General features: G+C 44.7%; 1 protein-coding gene across 1 annotated transcript; it reads left to right on the top strand.

Moving 5' to 3' along the window:
- The first annotated feature begins 907 nt into the window (after window positions 1-907).
- tspan1 (tetraspanin 1) lies at window positions 908-19,509 on the top strand. Its single transcript, XM_085773188.1, has 7 exons — window positions 908-964; window positions 5,466-5,672; window positions 7,777-7,851; window positions 8,389-8,495; window positions 18,007-18,187; window positions 18,431-18,514; window positions 19,450-19,509. Exons 1-7 carry the CDS (start codon window positions 908-910, stop codon window positions 19,507-19,509), a joined length of 771 nt encoding a protein of 256 aa, XP_085629314.1.
- The last annotated feature ends 3,409 nt before the right edge of the window (window positions 19,510-22,918 follow it).

Genomic DNA, 22,918 nt, shown 5'->3' with positions numbered 1-22,918 from the left:
CTCCTCCTCCGTCCACAACGGGCTGTAGCAGATATTTAGTCAGTTGGAGCCACAGGTGATACAGGTACGTCCGTTACAGTGAATCCTGACTTTTTCTGTTGGATTCAATCTGATCAACAACTCCAGACTTAAAGAGACACAGAGATACACACAGGTAAGACTCCTCCCTTTTATTGTTAACACGTCATTAAAGGGATAGTTCAATTTCATTTTTGGCAAATTGGCCCATTGCCATAATCCCTACAGTCCTAGCAGTAGGTTCATCACCTTTAATTATCGGTGCATGTTGTTTTGAGATTTGCGGAGCAGGGCCGTGAGCTGCTCAGGGAGGCTCATGGGATTTCTTGCTTTCCTTCATCATCAAACTCATCAAATACACAATCCAACAACTCCACAACGCTCTGGTGGACAAGTTGTGAGCTGCACATTCACCACGCTATGAGATAATAACACAACGTTACCACACAGAGTTGTTGTAGAGGGAAATACAGAGACTGTTGATGAAAAACTGTCCCTGAAGGCAACGTGCATCAGTGGTTTTGCATGTATTTACCTCTAAAACAACTCTGTGTGGTAACGTTGTGTTATTATCTCATAGCGTGGTGAATGTGCAGCTCACAACTTGTCCACCAGAGCGTTGTGGAGTTGTTGGATTGTGTATTTGATGAGTTTGATGAGGGAAACCAAGAAATTCCTTTAGCCTCCGTAGCGTAGCTCTGAGCAGCTCACGGCTCTGCTCCGCCGTTCTAAGAACATCTTGCACCGACAATTAAAGGTAACGAACCTACTGCTATGACTATAGGGGTTATGGTGATGGGCCAATTTGCCAAAATGTTGAACTATCCCTTTAAGTGTGTGTGTGTCAGCTGAGTTTGATTTCTGTTTGTTTTTTCCCCACCAGATTAAAATGGGCTGCTTCACATTTGTCAAACTGATGATGGTCATCTTCAACCTGCTCATCTTTGTGAGTAAACCTTGTGTGTGTGTGTTTGTGTGAGTGTGTGTGCTGCTGCAGTTTTTCATCTCATTAACTTTTAGCCTGTTAAATTAATTTCTGGCTTTTATGAGCGGATCTTTGGAGCTGAATCCTCCTGCACTCATCATTTTCCCCACGTGGAGCCACATCTGTCCATTTCATTTAGAAGAAAACGGTTAAAGTTAAAGATCCGATCTATGTGGAGAAGGAACTGAACAGCAGCTTAGACTTATAGACATGGACATGGGAAGACAGAAAGAGATGGACAGGATTTGAACCAGCGATCTCTGCTTTGGACAATACCAACATGGGATGTGCTTTAACCACTCAGCAGCAGACGGACAAATAAAAACATGAAAATATGAATGAACAAGTGAAAAGAGTCAAATGAAACAGAAACCGTGAAGCTGCAAATGACCTGAAAACATCCACTATTAGTGTGGGAGTTGAAGCTTTTAGCCCGGGTTAACTTGACTCGTGCACCTTTACTGCATGGAAAAAATGTCCACAGGACTCCGGTGTAAATAGATTAGAAAGAATGTATTTATTCCTTGTTTTACAAAGTATCTTATTACAGGAGTAATCCAAAATCAAAGTTTCTCATTCAACAAAGGCACTACGGTAAGAAAACTGTGTGGCTCATTCCTAGCCAAGCCTCAACTGCCTCTGTGCTCTTAAAGCAACAGTAACAAAGGTTACAAAAAATCCTTTTTAACTTATCATGAATTAAATCAAATGAATTGTAGCCTACTAATCTTTTGCCTATTTTAATCAACTATTTATCCAAACAAATCAATTATTTATTTACACTCATATGTGAACTTTACAATATAAACAAACAAAACATGTAGAAGCACACAAAACACACACACTTTGGCACAATTAGTGAGAGGTGATGAAGATGATGATGAAGATGATGGTGATGATGAGAGGAGGGCTGAGGTCTAACGTCATCTTCATCCTCCTCCTCCTCCTCCTCGGTGTCTGGCCTTCATCAGGTCACGTAACCCATGGAGACGGTTTCATACTCGGCTCGTGTCTCTTTCATTCGAGTCCTTTCAGAGAACCAAACCAATTCCATTTCAATCGGAGAAGGAGAATATGGGGGCGGGAAGGGGGGAGTAAAGGGGGGGGGGGCATCTTCCTATCTCCTCTCTCCATTCACACCCCCCCCCCCCCAGGGTCCGTGGCCTCCCATCCTGCAGCCTGTTATCCATCCCGTCTCCTCTGACCCTGATGGGATGGATTTCCATCTGCTCTCTCTCTGTCAAAAAAAAACCTGATTTAGTTTCTGTGGTTTTTGAACACGTGAGCGTTGAAGTGACAGCAGAGGCGTTGCAACAGGGCAGGAAGCCCAGGCAATAGGACGAATCTCCCCGTTGTTTACAACTACTTCCATTCGAACAATAGTGACGGACGAGAGTTTCGCTAGCCTATATACTGTAGCCTATCTAGTTTGTCATGTCACTATATCGCTGTTTAGACTAATCTGATGTTTGTAAAGTCTATAAAACCAATGATTGGACAAACATTACTATTTACGTGTGCACATTTTTGTTATTAGTCATGGTTATCATAGATTAGCCAGGCTACCTCAAAATATTGACTTTTCCACTAAAACTGAAATATTTGCTATGTTTTTGGTTCTCACGACCAGAAACTTGAGAGTCACGTGACTTGGACGCAAAACAACAGGAAAATATATAGTCCGAAAAAATGTAACCGTCATACAATTTAAGAGCCGTTTTGTAAAAACCCTCTATGTTTTTGCACTTTGGACCAACGTAGCCAAGGTAGACTGCATTGGCATACCGTATTTTCTGGACTATAAGTCGCGTTTTTTTTTTGTAGTTTGGCTGGTCATGCGAACTATATTCAGAAGCGACTTATATATCAAAAATATAGCCTACACTATGACCACAAGAGGGAAGGGAGGCTTTTATTTCTAAATCCCTCCTCATTCAGTAGCTCCTCTACATCTTCCTCACGTGCTGTTCTCCTCATAGATGTATGGCTGCGCTGTCGGACCTGTCTCCGTTGCGCCATAGCGCTTCACTCCCAGTCAATTCAGAGTATTTTCACAGCGTGTTCTGCAGTCCATCTTCGGTCTCTGCTCCGGTCCCGACCGGGCTACGGACACGGAGCAGAGACCCAGGTCCGACAGTGCAAGGCTGTCGCTCTCTGAAGCAGAAGAGAGGTCGGCTTCACTCCCGTCAGTCTTCACAGACAGTCCACGAAGAGTTTCTGATCGTATCCTCGTCAGTTTGCTCCAGGCAACGGAGTTGTTTTTCTTTTTTCTTTTTTTTCTTTTTTGACCCGGCCGTGTAAACAAAGCCCCGGCCATTATATAAGTCCCGGCTATTAATTAAATGTGTGAAAAATAAATGCGACTTATAAACCGGTGTGACTTATATATGTTTTTTTCCTCTTCATGATGTACTTTTTGACAGATGCGACTAATACTCCGGTGCGACATATAGTTGCATATAGGAAAATACGGTAGTATGCAGAATTGAATCATCAATAGTTTGGGATTTTTGGATTCATGTTTGTGGTCCCGGTTGGGGGCTGGGGGCCTCTTGCCTGGGGCCTCCAGAGTGTCTAGAAACGCCCCTGAGTGACAGAGCCTCCACCTGCTCACGGTGCTGCAGCATCACCTCCTCCTCCTCCAGCACCACGAGCTTCCTCCTCCAGCGTGCCGGCTGTAATTAAAGCTGCTGAGGCCTGATGGAGGCCGACGTGGAGGTAGACGGGAATATGTCTGTCACATCGCGTTTAGCTGCTGGAGCCATGACGGAGACAGCGAGAGAGACAGAGAGGGAGAAGATAGGTGGAGGAGCAGGGAGACAAAGAGAAGATGGAGGGGGTTGATTCCCACATGGGAGACGTCGGCCTCTGACATGGTGGGGGCTGCAGCGACTGATAGAGTCTGACAGACAATATCAGGTTTCAAACATGGTTTCTGCAGAAGAAGATGAAATCACCGTAGGAGGAGGAGGAGGAGGAGGAGGAGGGAGTAGGAGGAGGAGGAGGAGGAGGGGGAGGAGGGAGGAGGAGGGAAGTCAGGGGTGAGGGGCTGAGGAGATAATGCAGGTGGATCAGTCTGAAATATGAAACATGTGACACAGTTTGTTGGTTTGTTTGTTGGCAGCAGGTTGGACCAGTTCCACAGAGTTCAGTTTTCTGTCCATTGTTGGACAGGAAGAGTTCAACAAAGACTTGAACCAGAGGATCAGTGGATCGTCCTGAAGGAGCAGGAGGAGCAGGAGGAACTCCTCCATCTGACCTCCGACTCATCCACCTAAGATTTCTGTCTGTTAGCCTACACTGTGTGACATCAGTGTTGAGGTGTAAGGTGTAAGATTAGTGCTGCTAAAGTGTAAAGGTGGTGTTGGTAAAGTGTAAAGTTAGTGTTGATAAAGTGTAAAGGTGGTAAATAAAGTGTAAAGTTAGTGTTGGTAAAGTCTTAAGGTGGTTAAGTTGGTAAAGTGTAAAGTTAGTGTTGGCAAAAGGTGGTGTTGGTAAAATGTAAAGCTATCGTTGCTGAAGTGTAAAGTTAGTGTTGGTAAAGTGTAAAGTTAGTGTCGGTAAAGTGTAAAGTTAGTGTCGGTAAAGTGTAAAGTTAGTGTCGGTAAAGTGCAAAGTTAATATTGGTAAAGTGTAAAGTTAGCAATGCTAAAGTGTAAAGTTAGTGTTGGTAAAGTGTAAAGTTAGTGTTGGTAAAGTGTAAAGTTAGTGTCGGTAAAGTGTAAAGTTAGTGTCGGTAAAGTGTAAAGTAAGTGTTGGTAAAGTGTAAAGGTGGCGTTTGTAAAGTGTAAAGGTGGTGTTGGTAAAATGTAAAGTTGGTAAAGTATAAAGTCGGTTTTGGTAACAAGTAAATGTGGTTTTGGTAACGTCGGTGTTGCTGCAGCGTAAAGGTGGCGCTGCAAAAGTGTAAAGTCAGTGTTGGTTAAGTGTAAAGATGGTGATGATAAAGTATAAAGGTGGGGTTAGTAAAGTAAAAAGTGTTAGTAAAGTGTAAAGTTGGTGGAGTCAAGGAGGCAGAGCTCCAGCGTAGCTCAGACACATGACGTGAGGCCTGAGGCTGCAGCTCTACCTCACATAGTAGACTCCTCTGTGAATGGAGGGAGGAGGAGGAGGAGGAGGAATGAAGAGGAGGAGGAGGAGGAGGAGGAGGAAGGAAGAGGAGGAGGAGGAGGAGGAGGAGGAGGAATGAAGAGGAGGAGGAGGAAGAGGAGGAGGAGGAGGAGGAATGAAGAGGAGGAGGAGGAGGAGGAGGAGGAGGAATGAAGAGGAGGAGGAGGAGGAGGAGGAGGAGGTGATGGAGCTGCTGTCTCCACCTCGAGGCAGCTCTTGATTGACGTGTCCTTGTCCGTGGTGAAGTGTGGATTACCTCCTGTCCCACTTTGTGACGCCGCGGGGCCTCAGTCGATCGCATGTTCGATCCCCTCCTCATCCTGTTCTCCTGGTTCTCCTCCTTGTGTTGCAGCTGGGGGGGCTGACGCTGCTGGCCATGGGGGTCTGGGTCAGCGTGGACGGGGGCTCCTTCCTGCAGCTGCTGGGCCCGTTCTCCACTCAGGGGATGCAGTTCGTCAACGTGGGCTTCTTCTGCATCGCGCTGGGGGCCGTGCTGCTGCTGCTGGGGCTGCTGGGATGCTGCGCAGCGCAAAAGGAGAGCAAGTGTCTGCTGCTCACGGTGGGTTCAACATCCTCACACGGCACCTCATCATCTTCTTCAAAACAAAGCGCACACACAGTAGGTTTCTCCTGTTGTGGAGAGAGAAAATAAGTCCAGCAAAATGAGGTTTCACTTTAAGTACTTTATTTTTATCTTGCAAGAGGTGAACTGTCATACACACAAAAGTCTGTACGAGAGTGCACACAGAGATTTGGTTACATCAGGTTACATAGGCACAAGAGCGAGAAGGAGCCATGTGCTCCTCCTCGGAGGCGGCATCATACATTGTCCAATTACATTATTGCATTCTTGCAGAATAAGTTTGCATAACCTAGTACAAGTTTGCACTCAGCGCTTTTGACATATCTTTGGGTTATTATAAAATCATCTTATATGTAAAGGCAGGAAGCTTGTGGTTGTCTGTAACCGAGGGTCTGTTGTGGTTTTTTCACACCTCAGTGACCACCTTTTCAAACTTGTCAAATGCCTCATACCATTTTTATGCGGATGATTCTGCACAAGCATTGAAATCTCAGCCTGTTAGTGTGGCTCCGTCTCTTTTTTATTTCAAAACGAGCATGTAGTTGACGCGTGTCTTAAGCCACAAAAACTCCACAGTTCTTCTTTCTCACAAGGGTTTATTGAAACCTTTCTTCAAGTTACAACAAAAAAAAAGCTGTGCAGTACTCCAAAATGGGGCAATAACCATGAGCACGTCTCCATACTCACAACTGAACCAAAATACGCACACATCACGTTACGCACATCTCAGCCAATAAGAAGAGTGCAGTTGTTATTAACTAATAGGCACTCTTATAACCTCAAATATATCAAATCAGGATAATGTACAACAAATCTAAATATTTATCATCTTATGTGCAATATACAAAATGGCTCTAACACGGCCTCTGACGCAGTGCAGACGTGTGAAATTGGTTTTAAATACTGAAAAGTCCAAAGTAATTCCTATTCAAATTCATCTGTTCTCCCAGAGAATATCCCCTCAGTTAGAACTGTCCAAGGTAAATCTCTAGAGCTGGTCACCAGTTACAAGCACCTGGGATTAATTATTGATGGGGAGCTTTCAGTCAAAGCACATGTTAGAAATTTGGTCTCTAAATTAAAGCAGAAGTATATGTGATATGTGATATATTTGTGTTAATATAAGTCTTAAATAGTTGTATCTTCCGACAGCAATCACTTCTATAGAGTGTTTGGTCTGAAACACGGGTCTGTCAGTCACTCTGCTCTGCTCTGAGCCCAGGAGAAAACATTTATCGTATCCTACAGTTTTTATCCAATGAGGAGAGAGAACGGCATGCAGGGCTGTGTGTGCAGCCAAGGGACGCCGTGAATGTGGCGACGTAGGGACGAGGACTGTTATGGTGCGTTCAAGGAAACTCGTATTTTTCCGACCGTGAAGTGGTACCAGTTCGATCTGGTACGAGTTCACGGGTCAGAAGTTACGAGTGGCCGTTATAGTGACTTTCACCGGTAAAACAGGTCGGAGAAACACGAGTGGGTTGCCTGAAACGCTACAAAGTCGTAAGTTGTGACTTGAAGCTGTAATTTACGATTTCAAAAGCCTGCCTGGAACGCAGCATTAGCCAAAACGACCGGACCACTTACTTCTGCTTTAAAGGGTGAAACTCTGTGTCTATTACAGAAATAAGTCAGTTTCTCCCTCAGAGCTCGGTAGCTTCTGATATCAGCTACTTTTTTTTTCTTCAGAGAACTAAAAGCCATTATACCTCACGATCAAATGAGATGTTGTATCTCATCTTATCTCTTATCTTATCTGATCCTCGTGTTCGGACTGAAACGAGAAAAAAAAAGCATTCAGATTCTCTGCCCGCTCCAATCTGAACTAAAATTATCAAAATTAATTTAACTTTAAGTCTTCTGTTCCATCTTAAAAGTTCAACAATGGAAATCCATCGAACAGCGCCTGTGTTCTTAAACTGCACTTTGTCTGATTGCTCACACTTTTATATTTCATTGTCTGAAGAACAGGAAGAAAAGACAGGCTGTGACAGACGGGAGCTTTTTGTTTTGTTTTGAACAGGAAATAAAGATATTTATTTTTTCACTTTTGTCTCGTCCTCTTCTTCCCATCATGCAGTTCTTCTCCATCGTCCTCATCATCTTCATCGCCGAGGTGGCAGCAGCGGTCGTGGCTCTGGCCTACTCCTCATTTGTAAGTCTCCTCTCCTTCTTCCTCCTCCTCCTCACCCTCTCACCTCCTCTCTGGGTTTTATCTCCATGTAAATCCTCCATCACCACGGCGACGTCCATCATTGACTCAGTGGTTTTAATTAACATATAATTAAAATTAATAACTTACTTTAAACCTAAAACTGTAGTTTCTTTCTGGTTTCACCCGTGTGGCGTCTCCACATACAGGAGCTGCTAATGGACTGTGACTCCGCGGCCGAGAAGACCGTGCCCTGCTACCTCTCACTTTGGGCGGGGATCAGGAAGGATTAAGTTAGCTCTGTTACTGTCTGGGACATGCCCAGAGCTGGGGAAACAGCGAGTGTGAGATAGAATGGCAAACGCATGCCGGATTGTAGTATTGACATAAATCTAGAATATGCATGTGGGCACGGGGGTGGAATTCATCAGTGCTGACGGTAGCTATATCAGATTGTTTGTAACCTGCTTTAAAGAATATCATGAGCACTACAAGTTGGACAATTGCTGTCCAGTTGTGTTGTGTCAGTGCTGTGTGTAGGTGTGCCTCTCGTGTACTACAGCAGGCGGGACCACAGACATATCACGATACACAGAGAGGCACATGCACTTGCCATCATATCACATATCTTCTAGCCCACGTCGAGAGTACTCACCCGCCACAGTTATTATCGGCGCTAAGGTATAGTGAAGAGGATACATTGAGGCAGGATTTTGCAGAAGTGAGTACTGCATCAGCTCTGCATAAATACAACAGAACAGGAGTTTTTATCCTCGGCCCAGCAGCGCTCGTCACAGTCGCATTAGAGCAGCTGAAGGTGAACGCCTCCGGAACCAGAAACTCAGCTCAAACAACGACTGCGAGCATATACAATAGCATCAGGAACGGTCACAAGGAGTCGTAGAATGGAGGCGATTGATACATGAGTGACTCCTAATACTCCTTAATTGTCAGTGACAGGATGACATAGGGATGCGGTCAGGAGTAGTAGATAGATAGAGACACTGGACAGGACAGGCGGATCTACAGAAACGTCTAGGCAAGGTAGCTGACATATGACTGTAGAGCCTATGTTAGATGTCGCTGGACAGGCTCGGCTGCTGGCAGTCACTTCTCACGTGATGAGGGAGCATAGGTACATACGATAATAGAAAACGAGCACGTGCGACAATCAAATAATAGAAGAGGACGGTATCTCGAGGAGTCTGACTACTGAATGACGGAGATGTGTCAGACAAGACACTACTATCAAAGTAGATATTAAATATAAATATCTTATTCCCTCTCTATCATAGTACAATCTAGCACTGAGACATAGACTCACCTGATCTGCGATCTCTCAGTAATGCGTGCGCCTCTTAGGCCTCGGCCAGAAGTGTGCTGACTCAAAACAATGCGACATAGTCTAACAACTACTGTCAATGATGCGATGACAGCCAAGGATCTACCTGCTAGCACATCAGGACACACAGAAGTTATGCACCGAAGTTAAAGCTAACAACAGCAGCTCTACGGGGTCAAGCTGATCATGCATCCGCTTGCTTTGATACTACACTCATAATGTACACTCATGAGAGACCAGAATGGTCAGAACGTCGAAGAGGTTAAGACTGTTCGTTTATGATACAATACTCTCTGATTAAGTACTTCGGAGGTCCGGGTAGCAGGCAGAGACAAGGCTAGACCATGTAGTTACATATCGCAGTGATATACATCACTCTTTCAGTCCGAAACGTCAAGAGGAGTCTCTAAAAGTATTAATATAAGAAGGAGTTACACATTCTGTCTCTCCTCTATTTCAATCACTACACATAGCTTGACACAGTCGTAGGAGTATCACGCGATTTTAGTTAGATGATAACGTTTAAAAGAAGAGTAGCTGAACTAAATCAGTCTTAGAGATACAGGACACACACATCGTGCTGGCTCATTCACAGCGGGGATAGGATAGCCGCTAGTGAGGGAGGTCGAGGGGGGGGGGGGGGGGTGTGGGAGATGCTGTAGATCATCAGTAGTCAATGCTCTTTTACAATTCTGGTCTAGTGGAGAACAGATGGGATTTTTCGAAGAGGACAGGCAGAGCAGGGGGGGGAGCCGTTTGGATGCTGCTCAGGGGGTCTGACGCATGCCGAGGAAGGGCGGGGTGCGGGCGATGCGGTCTGAGTTATGGTGGGGATATGGGATCGGGGAGGGGAATTCGCCGTAGCGCACGCGGGCGAGGCACTCATGCCAGCGGAGCAGCGACAGGATCCAGGACAACTCGGCAGCAGCGCGAGCGACTGGTGAGGGTAGCGCGATTTAGAGTGGACCGATGCGACGGAGGTGTACACCACAGGCGGTGCTGAGAGAAGTATGCGACAGGAGCAACAGTGGTAGGGCCTGGGGGGGGTAGCAGGCGCGAGTTTATATTAGTATATTAGTGGGAGGGGAAGAGTAGCAGAACGGAAAGATGAAGCGAGGACGAGGGGTACGCGCTGAGCGGGGCAATCTCTGCGTCTCTATATAGCGGGAGAATTTTTAGGCAGCATAGGCAGATTATTCGGCGCTCACAGCACACAGCACAGACTTTCTCTGCATTGTGAGTGCGCATGTTCTTGTTGTTTAAAATTGTATCTGTCTCACTAAACGCGCGAGCTATTTGATTTGAGGGAGATGTGTGCGGTTCGGACGACTTACATCAATTGTTCTCTCCTACTGGCTGAGGTCGTTTTTACACGCAAAATGATTAGGTGCACTTGATGTATGATCTCTATACGAGAGCTGTAGACGGAGATCTGTAATATTAGGAGAACAATTTTCCAGCACATATGAGCAATGACGGAATGCGTCCGGAAATGAATGGATAACATCAAATCTACTCGTAAGTCGTCCAGCGTCGTCGAACTGTTCAAAGCTCGGTGACAAGCCCGATGCGATGCGTATCCTCGACCTGTTTCTCATATGTGCGGGGTGCCGATCACGGGCTGGTGTACAGCGCTCGTATTCTAAGGTTAGAGATCTAGTAGCATGAGTGGGCACGGCCAACGCGATCTAGAGTAATGTCGTATACAGGAGACTCTATCTGCTATGACTATTATCAGGATTATGGCACACAATATACCACTATTCACATGCGTCTGCACACAAATGTCGCATAGTTAACTCATGTCGACTCGTTCTATAGGGGGAGTGCGGGTGCGTAGGGCGCTAGTAGGGGGTTTGGTATCTCTACGGACTGTGAGGCTATGAGTGAATTAAGCGCGGCTACGTTGGGATGAGGCTCTGTTCAGAGTGCGGCGCTAGGTTGGACAAGAGTCATAATGCGGAATATAGGATGGTAGTGGCTGGTGATCAGGAGGTCAAGGATGTTGGGTGTCGAGCGTTTGATCAATCAGAATTCTAGCTGTTCAGTTGAGAGGGGGATGTGAGCAGATCTCGACAGACTAAGGGTGTACAGTCGGACAAAATCTGATGTAGAGGTACGTCATCTGAAAACAGCATTCTTAGTTAGAGTTAGGGTTTCAGAGGGGGAGCTGACATCACTTGAGATCTGATGAGTTGAGTGGGAGGATGTTGGACAGGTGAGATGAGCCGTACGTGTGTTGTGTGTTCGGTGGTTTGTGTGCGGATTGTGATGTGTTGGTGTGTTGTGTGGGGGAGTGGAGGTGGTGTGGGTAGTGTGTGGTATGGACAGTATATCATATCCGATACACCCCGAACCCCCAGTCCACAACAGCCGGCCGCTCAATCACATCACGCTACAACAGTCGGGATCCGCCTACTCAAATTTGAGTTTGGAATATAACTCACCATGAACAATCCAGCCCTCTGATAGGGAGACCTCTTCCTACAACACCACCGATCTCCCGGCAGTTCCTACCCTTCTAATATGCCCACCTCCGTCGCTGCAGACATACACCGCAGTATCATTTGGGGTGGGGGTGGATTATTTGACATTGTAAGCACTCTCAGCGACAATCGAGCTCCAGGTCTACACACGCACGTGTGCAAAAACAAGCACAACACATCTCTCCAGCTCATCCTTACTGCGTTAGCTGAGTGATCTTTTAGCGAGTTGCTCAGAGACTGTTAGCGCGACTAGGATATTAGCTTGTACACATTCTAAGATAGTATTAGGAAACGAACACAGTATCGTGAGTAACCAACAAAGATAGGATCTAATGACGGAAGGACAGTGGGTCGAGAGACGTGCGTGAACTAGTTGTGTGGTGATTGTTCTCTTGAGTTGCTGCATGCGTGATGTGTGTTGATAGTGTCATTGGGATAGTGTAACTCCACGCGACTCAACATGGTTTGAGACTTGCCAGCACGCGCTCCGATGGAGGTAGCACATGGAGTCTCTCGCGTCTTTGAGTGGCCTTATGTATCCTAAGGTAAACCAAATCGTCTGTGTGGCCATCTGTACAGACTGATTTGTGTGCTATGACAGTTGCACCTCATAGCAAGATAAAAATAGGGGGGGGGGGGAGGGGGAGGGGGGGGGTGGGTGGTAGGGGGTGGATGGGTAAGTAGTGTGTGGGGGGGGCGGGGGTGGGGGGGTACGGAGTGTTGGGAGGGGGGGGGGGGGGGGGGCGAGGGGGTTTTAGGGGGGGGGGGGGGGGGGGGGGGGGGGGGGGGGGTCGTATGGGGGGGATGTGGCAGTCACAACAGGAGAAAAAACCTACTAGTGTGGTGCGCCTTAGTTTTGAAGAAGTGGTTGAGTGCGGGTGAGAGATTGTGAACACCACTAGTGGATCGTGACTAGTTTCTACTGACACCAGGTGCGTCATACACTGTCGTACAGGAGGTCATCAGATCGAAGACGCAGTCCATCCCAGCTAGGCCCATCTAGTCAGCAACGCATAGTACACGTAAGCCCCACACTCGCGGATGCAGAACAACACTACACAAGCACACACGTTGACGAGATGCAATCCCTGAGTGGAGAATGGGCACACAGCGACACCAGCAGCACTTGACGACACACACCCTCCCTTCCATCCCAGCGTTTACGACCGCAGCAGGCGTAGGTGGGAAGTGGAAGGGAAGTAGAGAAGAAGAAGAAGAATGGAGAATTACGGCGCCGTCCTCACCATATATGACTGAGTTTATGATTACTTTTCTCATTGTGTTTCCAGAGCCGTATTATTATCCCAGGTATCTTTGAGCGAGAAGATTTAATTAATTCTTGTACGAATCGTGCTGTGTGTGAGGTTGTGTCTATGTGCATCTCGTGTGTGTGCTTGTGGCTGTGTTGTGGTGTGCCAAGTGTGCTAGTCAGATGTGGTTGGTCAGGAGTACCAGGAGAGAACAAGCACTGAAGGCGTTGGGGCGTCTACGCACAGCATCTGCGAGCATCTGGCAATGAAAAGGCGGCATGGCTCGATCGTGTCTGTTCTTCTGATGTGACCCTATAAGATGCGTCGGACAAAGCTGGCGCACCAGGATCGCTATAGTAAGGAGTACAGACACACAAAATAAAAATATCAGATTACCATAGATAACACGGAGGTGCGAGGATAGCAGGGAGCATAGTCGGAATAGCTCTTAGTACAGTGGACATCTCACAACAGAGACAAGCAGTTCGCTGGACCGACTGAGGGTTCTTACTAGCACGATCCAGCTTCACTGTTCGAGAACTACAGACACACAGCAAGTAGGTGCTCTACACGTCTCAGGACAGATGAGGCATATCTGCCACACATTCACTAGTCTCAAATATAGAACCATAGACGACTCTTTTAATACATCTCCCATCCATCCATCACATAGGAAGACATGCTAACATTTCTTCTCATCGTGCTAACATAAGCACCCTCCTCCAGCTCGCTACAGCACGTCTTCTCACACACACAAACACTCACTCATTCTACGCAACTGTCGACATCCGTACAGGCGTCGCGCCATCTAATGAAATCATACGCTACCATCCTGGCACGACACACACTGCCTCCACTGATGCATTAACTGTACTCGTCTGCTACTCCGGTGCCTCCTCCCTGCTCACTTCACAAGCAATGTGCGAGAGCTATGGATATCGAAGAGTATGAGGTACACTCCACGACTAGGGAATACGCGAACACTTCACCGCATGGAACTGACAGTCTTTGAGCTCTTAAGCTGTAAGGTTATCGAACTGAAGGAACAACGGGCTAGAATATAATGTACACATGTTCCTTACTCCGTATATTTCTACGCGTACGAACTTAATACAACATCTGGGGCTGTATTCTTCTATACTACATGCAATTTCCACAAACGACTAAGGCAGTTACCACAAGTTGGCACAGATCAGAGCCACACCTCTCTCATGCAGCAGCTGCTGCTAAACATGCTCAGTAGTTTACTATCATGTACACCATACTCTTGACGAAATTAACAAAGCCTGAGTCCGATCTCACGCTAACGGGCTGGAGACTTTTACCAGCTATTTGGGCCTAGCACGCCACGATAGTCTAGTACAATTTGAATTAGGTGGCAAGAGCACATCTCTCTGACTAAACCGTTACCGCGAGACACTGACACACATCACATATTACACATAAAACAGCAAGTGGAACACTACTTAGACATGAATCTTTCGTGGTTGATATAAAACAACGACGCCTTTGTCACTACTAACATATTTGACTTGCGATGCGATAACGGCCACACTCAGCTGCTTATCTCGTAACTGTTGTACTCACAATTAGATGAAGGTGGGAGAGATAGCTGACAGATAAACAGGGTGCAAGAGACGGGTACATCGGTGTATCTGTACATGTGAGGGGGGGGATAGCGAAGTAAAGAGAGACCTCGAGTCATTGATACATAGTGATGTAGTCATATCCTCATGAGTACAACAAGACTACTTTACGACTTATTGCATGCACATACTAATACTTTTGTGGGGATAGGCGGGGGATACTTGGGGGAATGGGGTGTCGGGGGGGGGTGGGGGGGGGGGGGGGGGGGAGCGGCGCGGGAGCTGTGAGGGGGGTAGATGGGGGGAGATTGATGGGGTGCTGTGGGGGTATGGGAGGAGCTGTCAATTTTATCTAATTAGGGGGGGTTGGTAAGACTAGGGTAGTAGGGTAGATTAGATATAAGGAATTCAGTGGGTTGCTAATGTCTATATGAGGCGGGATGAGGGGGGTCTGGTGAGGGGATGAGTGACTTATAGTTTAGGGTGCTGGGGGTTGGCGGAGTCTGGTAGGATGAGTGGGGTGCGGGGGGGCGTTATGAGGGGGTATAGACTATCTGTGAGGGGGTGGGGAGTGTGGGGTCAGGGGGGGGGGGGGGGCGGGAGTGGGATAGGAGGGGGGGCGCGATGGGGCGGTGCAGGGGGTGGGGGGCTTCGCAGGTGGGGTTGGGGGGTGTTGCTGGCGGGGGGGGGGGGGGGGCGGGTCACGGTCTGGTTGGCTCGTGCGGGTTGGCAGAGCTGGCGGCAGGCCGGGGGGGGAGATTGGGTCTATACGATCATCTAGAGCCCATCGATGGGGATGGGGTTTGAGTGATATCGTTGCAAACGCAGTTATCATGTGATAAGAGAGCAGTAGGACATACCTTCGGGATTACCAGTCTGGCAGGTTATGGTCTCATTAACTTGTACAGATTTGTTCTTGGGATGTGAAGTAAAAAGCGACATAACGAGCAACAATCCAACCCTGAGGTGCTCATCCAACTACTGCCTCCTCCTACGTCCTCCTCCCCTCCTGGGCCTCCTCGCTCCATCCAATACACGCTGGCACCGTGCTGCGGGATATGATACAGACAGCAGGGTGAGGATGGGGGGGAAACGCGGCCTGAGGGGCGAGGACGCCCGGGTGATGATGCACAGAAAGGGCTATAACGCGCCCATTCAATTACATTGACGTTCACTGATCTTTTGCCGTCCATCATGGCGTCCGGAGCTATCGCGAGTGGAACGTGACGTCACGTGTAAGGGGTCAATACTGTATGGAGCTTTAACACAAACATCTACCTTTATACTGTATGGAGCTTTAAAGCAGAACTATGCAGGATTTGGGCTGTAATTATTGTGGCTCAGAGTCACTGTGATGGTTGAGTGACCTGTTATGAAGTGAATGGGGTCTAGGCCAATGCGCTCACCCCCCCCACTGGCTGAAAACCGCACTTGCAAGATCAGTCGTCCGTCTCGGTGTTACAAATCTCGTCAATGGATAGAAGTATCGCGAGAAACTGCCTTACGGCAGTACGAGATAAGCACGCATATGACGCCATGCATGTCACGAATCGTGATTGGTTTGAGTTCGGAAAGTCGGAGGAAACCATGGAAACATGAAATGTTTACTGATGAAGTTCAGCTTGTGGCTAACGGGGAGCTAATGCTAACACAGATACACACACCATGGGTCTTTTATAAGATAATGTAATACATCATGACACACACACACACACCTTCGCGTTTTGGAACCTTTATTCCTGTGTGTGTCTATGTCTGTGTCTTTGTGCCTGTGTGTGGCTGTATTAGCGTTAGCTCCGTGTTAGCATAGCGTTAGCTCCGTGTTAGCATAGCGTTAGCTCGGTGTTAGCGTTAGCTCGGTGTTAGCAGGGCTTAGCAAACAGCAGTAAACACAAGCACGTGTAGGGGGGGTGGAGGAGGTGGCGGCGAGGTTTTACGACAGTGACATGTGCCTCCCAGAACTGTGGGGGAGCTCCGGAGAGGGAAAAAAAGAGAAACCAACGAAGGAGCGAGCTATTTCCGGCCGACTTGCAAAGTTCTGCTTTAATACAAACATCTACCTTTATTTTGAAGGAGCTTTAACACAAACATCTACCTTTATACTGTATGGAGCTTTAACACAAACATCTACCTTTATACTGTATGGAGCTTTAATACAAACATCTACCTTTATTTTGAAGGAGCTTTAACACAAACATCTACCTTTATTTTGAAGGAGCTTTAACACAAACATCTACCTTTATTTTGAAGGAGCTTTAATACGAACATCTACCTTTATTTTGAAGAATTCTTTAACACAAACATCTACCTTTATTTTGAAGGAGCTTTAACTAAAAAATCTACCTTTATTTTGAAGGAGCTTTGACGCAAACGTCTACCTTTATTTTGAAGGAGCTTTAACACAAACATCTACCTTTATTTTGAAGGAGCTTTAACTAAAAAATCTACCTTTATTTTGAAGAAGCTTTGACACAAACGTCTACCTTTATTTTGAAGGAGCTTTAACACAAACATCTACCTTTATTTTGAAGGAGCTTTAACAAAAACATCTACCTTTATTTTGAAGGAGCTTTAATACAAACATCTACCTTTATACTGAAGGAGCTTCAATACAAACATCTACCTTTATTTTGAAGGAGCTTTAACTAAAAAATCTACCTTTATTTTGAAGAAGCTTTGACGCAAACGTCTACCTTTATTTTGAAGGAGCTTTAATACAAACATCTACCTTTATTTTGAAGGAGCTTTAACACAAACATCTACCTTTATTTTGAAGGAGCTTTAATACAAACATCTACCTTTATTTTGAAGGAGCTTTAACACAAACATCTACCTTTATTTTGAAGGAGCTTTAATACAAACATCTACCTTTATTTTGAAGGAGCTTTAACACAAACATCTACCTTTATTTTGAAGGAGCTTTAATACAAACATCTACCTTTATTTTGAAGGAGCTTTAAAGGTATAGTATGTAGGAATTCCCCCCATCTAGCGGTGCGGTTGCATAGACTGACAGGCGTGACAACAACATGTTGTCATGGTGATGTCGTATTGTTTTTTACCGTCTTTCTCTGGTGGAGTAAAATGACATCCGGTTGGTTTGCCGACGGCCGTCTGCCTGACTGCACCTGAATGCAACACCAGTGCCTCCGTCCTTCCTCACACTACACAGTGGTGACAGTTTTAACAGGCCGAGCCCACAGCTCCGCTGGGTTTCTGTGGTTACCTACGGTCACGATGCAACATGGCCGCCTCGGTTCGGTGCGTCGCCCACTTATGTATTTGTAACGACTTGTAACAACTCATTCTAAGGGACCAGAAAGCTTTCATTTGGATGCAGCTGTGATTCACCTTCAGTGAAATACGGATTTATGAAAGACAGATTTGATTTTTGATAATAAAAAGCCAAATAAGTTACATACTGGGGCTTTAACGCAAACATCTGCCTTTATTTTGAAGGAGCTTTAACACAAACTTCTACGTTTATTTTGAAGGAGCTTTAATATAAACTTCTACCTTTCCATCTCTCAGCTTAACTGCTGTGGCTTCACCAACTACACCGACTTCGTGGGCTCCAGGTTTGAGGAGGAGAACGGAGGAAGTCTCCCGCCGAGCTGCTGCTGGACCAACAGCGCCCCCTGCTGGCCGGACGAGGCACAACGCAGCGCCGTGCCGGTGAGACGCACGACACAACACAACACAACACAACACGACACGACACGACACAAGCAGGTTGGACAGAGTGTGAGGAGTTACAGCTGCAGTTCCTCCACCGACCACTAGAGTGAACAACATTATAAACTCTAAAAAAAGAGACTTGACTGAACCATGACTCTGTCTCACCTCCGATCAACTGATGAATGAATGAACATCGTCTAGTTTGACCGATGGCTGAAGCTCTGATTTCCTCCTGGTCAGGGCTGCTTTGAACACATCCTGAAGACACTGAAGGAGCACGCAAACATCGTGGGAGGAATCGCGGCAGGAATCGGGATCATAGAGGTAAAAATTAGAAGAAAAGAGGAGAATCAGGCCTTAAAATGATTATAATATTAACAAATATATATACAGTATATATTCAAAAATAACGTTGTACAGATTGTTTTGATAAAGATCTTCATCTACACAAACTCAGATAACCTTTGACCCTGTGGCGGATCAGGCCCACCCAGACTGACAGCTTGCGCGTCCTATCAGATTCATGACAAAATAATATTATTAATAATAATGGTAATAATAAAAGGTATATACATAGACTAGACAATAAAAAAGTTATATAAAAAATCGTTCTCTTTTACATGATGTTCTAAGTCGCATTAGGAGCTATCAGCGTCTACTTTCCATTCAGATCCTATGGAGTTCAGCGCTCACAGCAGAAACAAGGCTCTCTGCCTTTAAAAAAAAAAAAAGTCTCCATGTAAGTGAACGGGAGTTAAAAATTTTATTTCGTGATCCGATTGAATTGTGTTATTAGAAAAATATCTGACCTTAACCTACTTAAAACATCATGTTTCATGCCAAAAAATCAGCAGTTTGTCGTAAAACGGCAACAGAAGAATGTATTTTCTGTGAAGATCGTTCTACAGACTACACTACAGTAACGGGCAGTGGAGCAGCCGACACGCATGAAAGTCAGTTTTTGACCAATTTTCAAACAGTTTGGTTTGATATGAACTTCAGAAATATAGTTATCAAAATGATAACTAATTTTAATCATGTATTTTTCTATTAAAGTCATATTTGTAGTATTTTTGTGTGGACGAGAGTAGAAAACACAGAAGAGATCAGTTTGTTCATGTGAGTGTGTTGTTGTTGCTGACAGAAACAAACTCGTCTCATGAATATAAAACAGACCGTTTTCATTTAAACATGTTTTAAACCTCCTTTTCATCATCCTGCTACAACATTAACATACATCACCTTGTTTTTCTCCTCAGATCGCTGCCATGATCGTGTCCATGTACCTGTACTGTAACCTGGACAACAGAGTCAGCTGAGACGGAGACGAAGCATCGACACCGTCTCTATAGCAACAGCTACATGTTTCTATCTATAATTCATGTTTGTCAATAAAATCATCTAAAATTCTTTAGTTTTGTTTTGAAAAGGAGGAGAAGCATTAATAAATGATGAATATAAAATATTTAATGACCACAGCAGAGTTTGGTTGTAGTTAATATCAACTCATATATAAAAAGACATAATATATGATTCAATATAATTAATTAAGAAACAATTGCTTTTTTTAGTTAATCATTATAATATTATATATTTAAACCTTCTTCCTACATTGACGCCAATCAGTTTGGATTAATGAACTCATCTATAATCTGTTAGTAAAAGAATAATTCTTGAAGACAAACAGTTATTTAAGTATAAACACGTATTAATGCTGCAGTTCAAATAGTTTCTTATATTTCATAACCATCTATGGACAAATCACTGTCTGACTCTAAATAAATGACATCATTGATCACTGACGTCTCCTAAAACACTGTTATTGATATAATACTTGATTTATAAATGATGAACTCAGTCTTTATATTAAAAATGACACAGACGGAAATCTGCTGAAACCTATCTGAGTTTAAATCAACTTCCTTTTGATTCTTTGATTTATGATTAATATCAATTGATTGCAGAAAAACGGTACGATTAGAAGTCGTTAATTTCTTTCTAATGGAATCGAGCACCAAATCAATTACGAACCAACGGCCCAAAATATTGACTTCAACACAGCTGGACTCAAATGAAGCTGTAGAACCGTCTCAAAGGTGAATAAAGGAAAGTGTCACAGCAAAGGCTCCGAAAACTGTTTTTCATATTTATTTAAAGTGCAAAAATTTCTAAAATTCTGGGTTTGTGCCTTCATGATGGGATGGTGAGTGAAGATTGATGAAGAAAAATAAGAATTTTACAGATTTTAATGTAAAGCTGCAAAATAACAAATGTCCACTGTATATAGTGACTTTCTTAAAGGGATAGTAGCATTTTTAGGTTAGGTCCAAATAAAAACTGTGTTTTTCCTGCACTTTGAAGGGCTGGAAAAAGTTATATTATAGCGAACAATGGAACTGTGTATTTTTTTTTCAGGTAAAACCTCTTTTAGGCCGTGAAAATAGGCCGTTTCTTTGGGTCTGTTCACAACACTGTATGTTGTAAATCTCTGGGCAGGGCTATTATGGGCTGGCGTTGCTAACGGGAGGAGTGCAGAGAGTCTTCTACTGAAATTAAAGTACTTAGGGGCTATTTGTAGATCATACAGCCCCACTTTAAAAAAAAATGCTACTATCCCTTTAACAAAGTTTTAAAGTAGCCTAATGTACAGACTAAAATAATGTAATTTTCATCTGTACATCTCATTCCAACCTCCAGCTGAGAAGCTTTGAGGACTTTGGTTTCTGCTGTTTTAACTCCGACATCCTGAGACTGAACGTTTCCACCTTGAGGTTCAGTCTCTGTCTTCAGGATGTTTTTAAAAGTTTTAAAAAGAGACACAGTCGAAGTGTTTTCTGGTTCTGTACCTGAGCTCTGGACTTCCAACGTCGTCGTCACAGATGAACGGACTCGGAGAAGGTCGGAGCTCGGAGGACGAGGAGCCGCAGGCGACCAGGTGACCAGGTGACTTCACCTCGGTTCGACCACAGAGAGTCGCCGCCACCTCAGGATTTCCATACATTTCCCTCTCGCCGCTGCTTTGCCTGTTTTTTTTTTTTCTTCCCAGGGGACCTTGAAGGCAGCACGGACGTCTGAGCTCAGAACGACAACAACTGAATAATGTGCAGTAGGGCCCGGTTGAAAAAATCTGTTTTCCAATTCATATCGATCTTTATTTCAAACTTAAGATCCGATATCGATTCATAAAACCCTTAGTTGCACTGTCTACTTCTGGAGTGGGTCATGTTTAATAAATAAATGTGCATTAATGCAACTTTTTCGGTCAATTTAAAGTAAACGTGAATATTTTTAATAATAAACCAGGTTAGAGAGTTTCACCTTTGTACAATTTGCAACATTAGTTTTGTGTAAATCTCCTTTATAACCAGACAAACTGGTGTTAAAACTGAAATATCTTGTGAATTTAATCAAATCAATAAGCGATACTCAATAATCAACAATAATAATCAATAAGTCAGTAAATAGTAAAAATCTGCTTTATTCATTTCCATGATAAAAGTTAAAGCCCCCCCCCCTTCAGTCACATGACTCAGCTGTGAAGCTGCTGACTCATGGTTAATACAATAACATGGTTCATGTTCACACACACACTCTCTCACACACAGAGGTTTATGACTTTAACTCCTCGTATGAAGCATCTGCCATAATCAATAATCCAGAATCACATCTCATTGGTTCATCTCAGTGACATCATTACCAGACGCCTCGTGGTCGGAGGATCGTCTGGGTTTTAACACGTGAAACAAAGAAACAGAAGCAGCTCCCGATCGATCGATCGATCAATCAATCAATCAATCAATCAATCAATCAATCAATCACTTTGATATTTAAAACCAAAAACAGAAGCGACAAGTTTTTACTTTTCAGTCAGAAATAAAACGTTTCTGAATCTCTTCTAAACCTGGACAGTCATCTGAACATTACCCAGAAGGCCGTTCTGTGCTGCTCCAGCTCCTACGGCGGCTGAGAGCGACCAAACATGAACAAAAAAAACCCAACTAAAACTCACACATTGACATTTATCACACAGAGTCGACATTTGTGTGTATTTTTCTGAGCAAAGCCGGTGATTCAAGTTTGATAAATGATATTTATATTTATAACACTGATTTATTATTTTCTGTCGCAGCTCTGAGAACCAGAACCAGAACATGTGTAGTGTGATTATAAAGCAGCTCTAGCTTCTATATTAATACTGTGAAAGTATCAAAGCCTCAGTCCACAGAGAAATGCACACAGCCTGTATTCAGAAACTGAGCCTTAAAGGGATAGTTCAACATTCTGGCAAATTTGCCCATTGCCATAATAATCCCTATAGTCATAGCAGTAGGTTCGTTACCTTTAATTGTCGGTGCAAGCTGTTTTTAGAACGGCGGAGCAGAGCCGTGAGCTGCTCAGAGCTACGCTACGGAGGCTCATTATGGGATTTCTTGGTATGCATGTTGCCTTCAGGGACAGTTTTTCATCATCAGTCTCTGTATTTCCCTCTAAAACAACTCTGTGTGGTAACGTTGTGTTATTATCTCATAGTGTGGTGAATGTGCAGGTCACAACTTGTCCACCAGAGCGTTGTGGAGTTGTTGGATTGTGTATTTGATGAGTTTGATGAGGGAAACCAAGAAATCCCATAATGAGCCTCTGTAGCATAGCTCTAAAAAGCAGCTCACGGCTCTGCTCCGCCGCTCTAAAAACATCTTGCACCGACAATTAAAGGTAACAAACCTACTG

The sequence above is a fragment of the Trachurus japonicus genome, chromosome 4, assembly GCF_045865225.1.
Source record: "Trachurus japonicus isolate A0001 chromosome 4, Traja_1.0".
Classification (NCBI taxonomy): domain Eukaryota; kingdom Metazoa; phylum Chordata; class Actinopteri; order Carangiformes; family Carangidae; genus Trachurus; species Trachurus japonicus.
The sequence above is the reverse complement of the archived record's forward strand: the minus strand, read 5'-3'. Positions and strand labels throughout refer to the sequence as shown.

Excerpts from the sequence above, each read along its gene's own strand:
- tspan1 (XM_085773188.1), top strand. The coding sequence starts at position 908 with ATGGGCTGCTTCACATTTGTCAAACTGATGATGGTCATCTTCAACCTG. Across the intron at positions 18,188-18,430 it reads CACAACGCAGCGCCGTGCCG|GGCTGCTTTGAACACATCCT; the intron begins GTGAGACGCACG and ends CCTCCTGGTCAG. Across the intron at positions 18,515-19,449 it reads CAGGAATCGGGATCATAGAG|ATCGCTGCCATGATCGTGTC; the intron begins GTAAAAATTAGA and ends TTTTCTCCTCAG.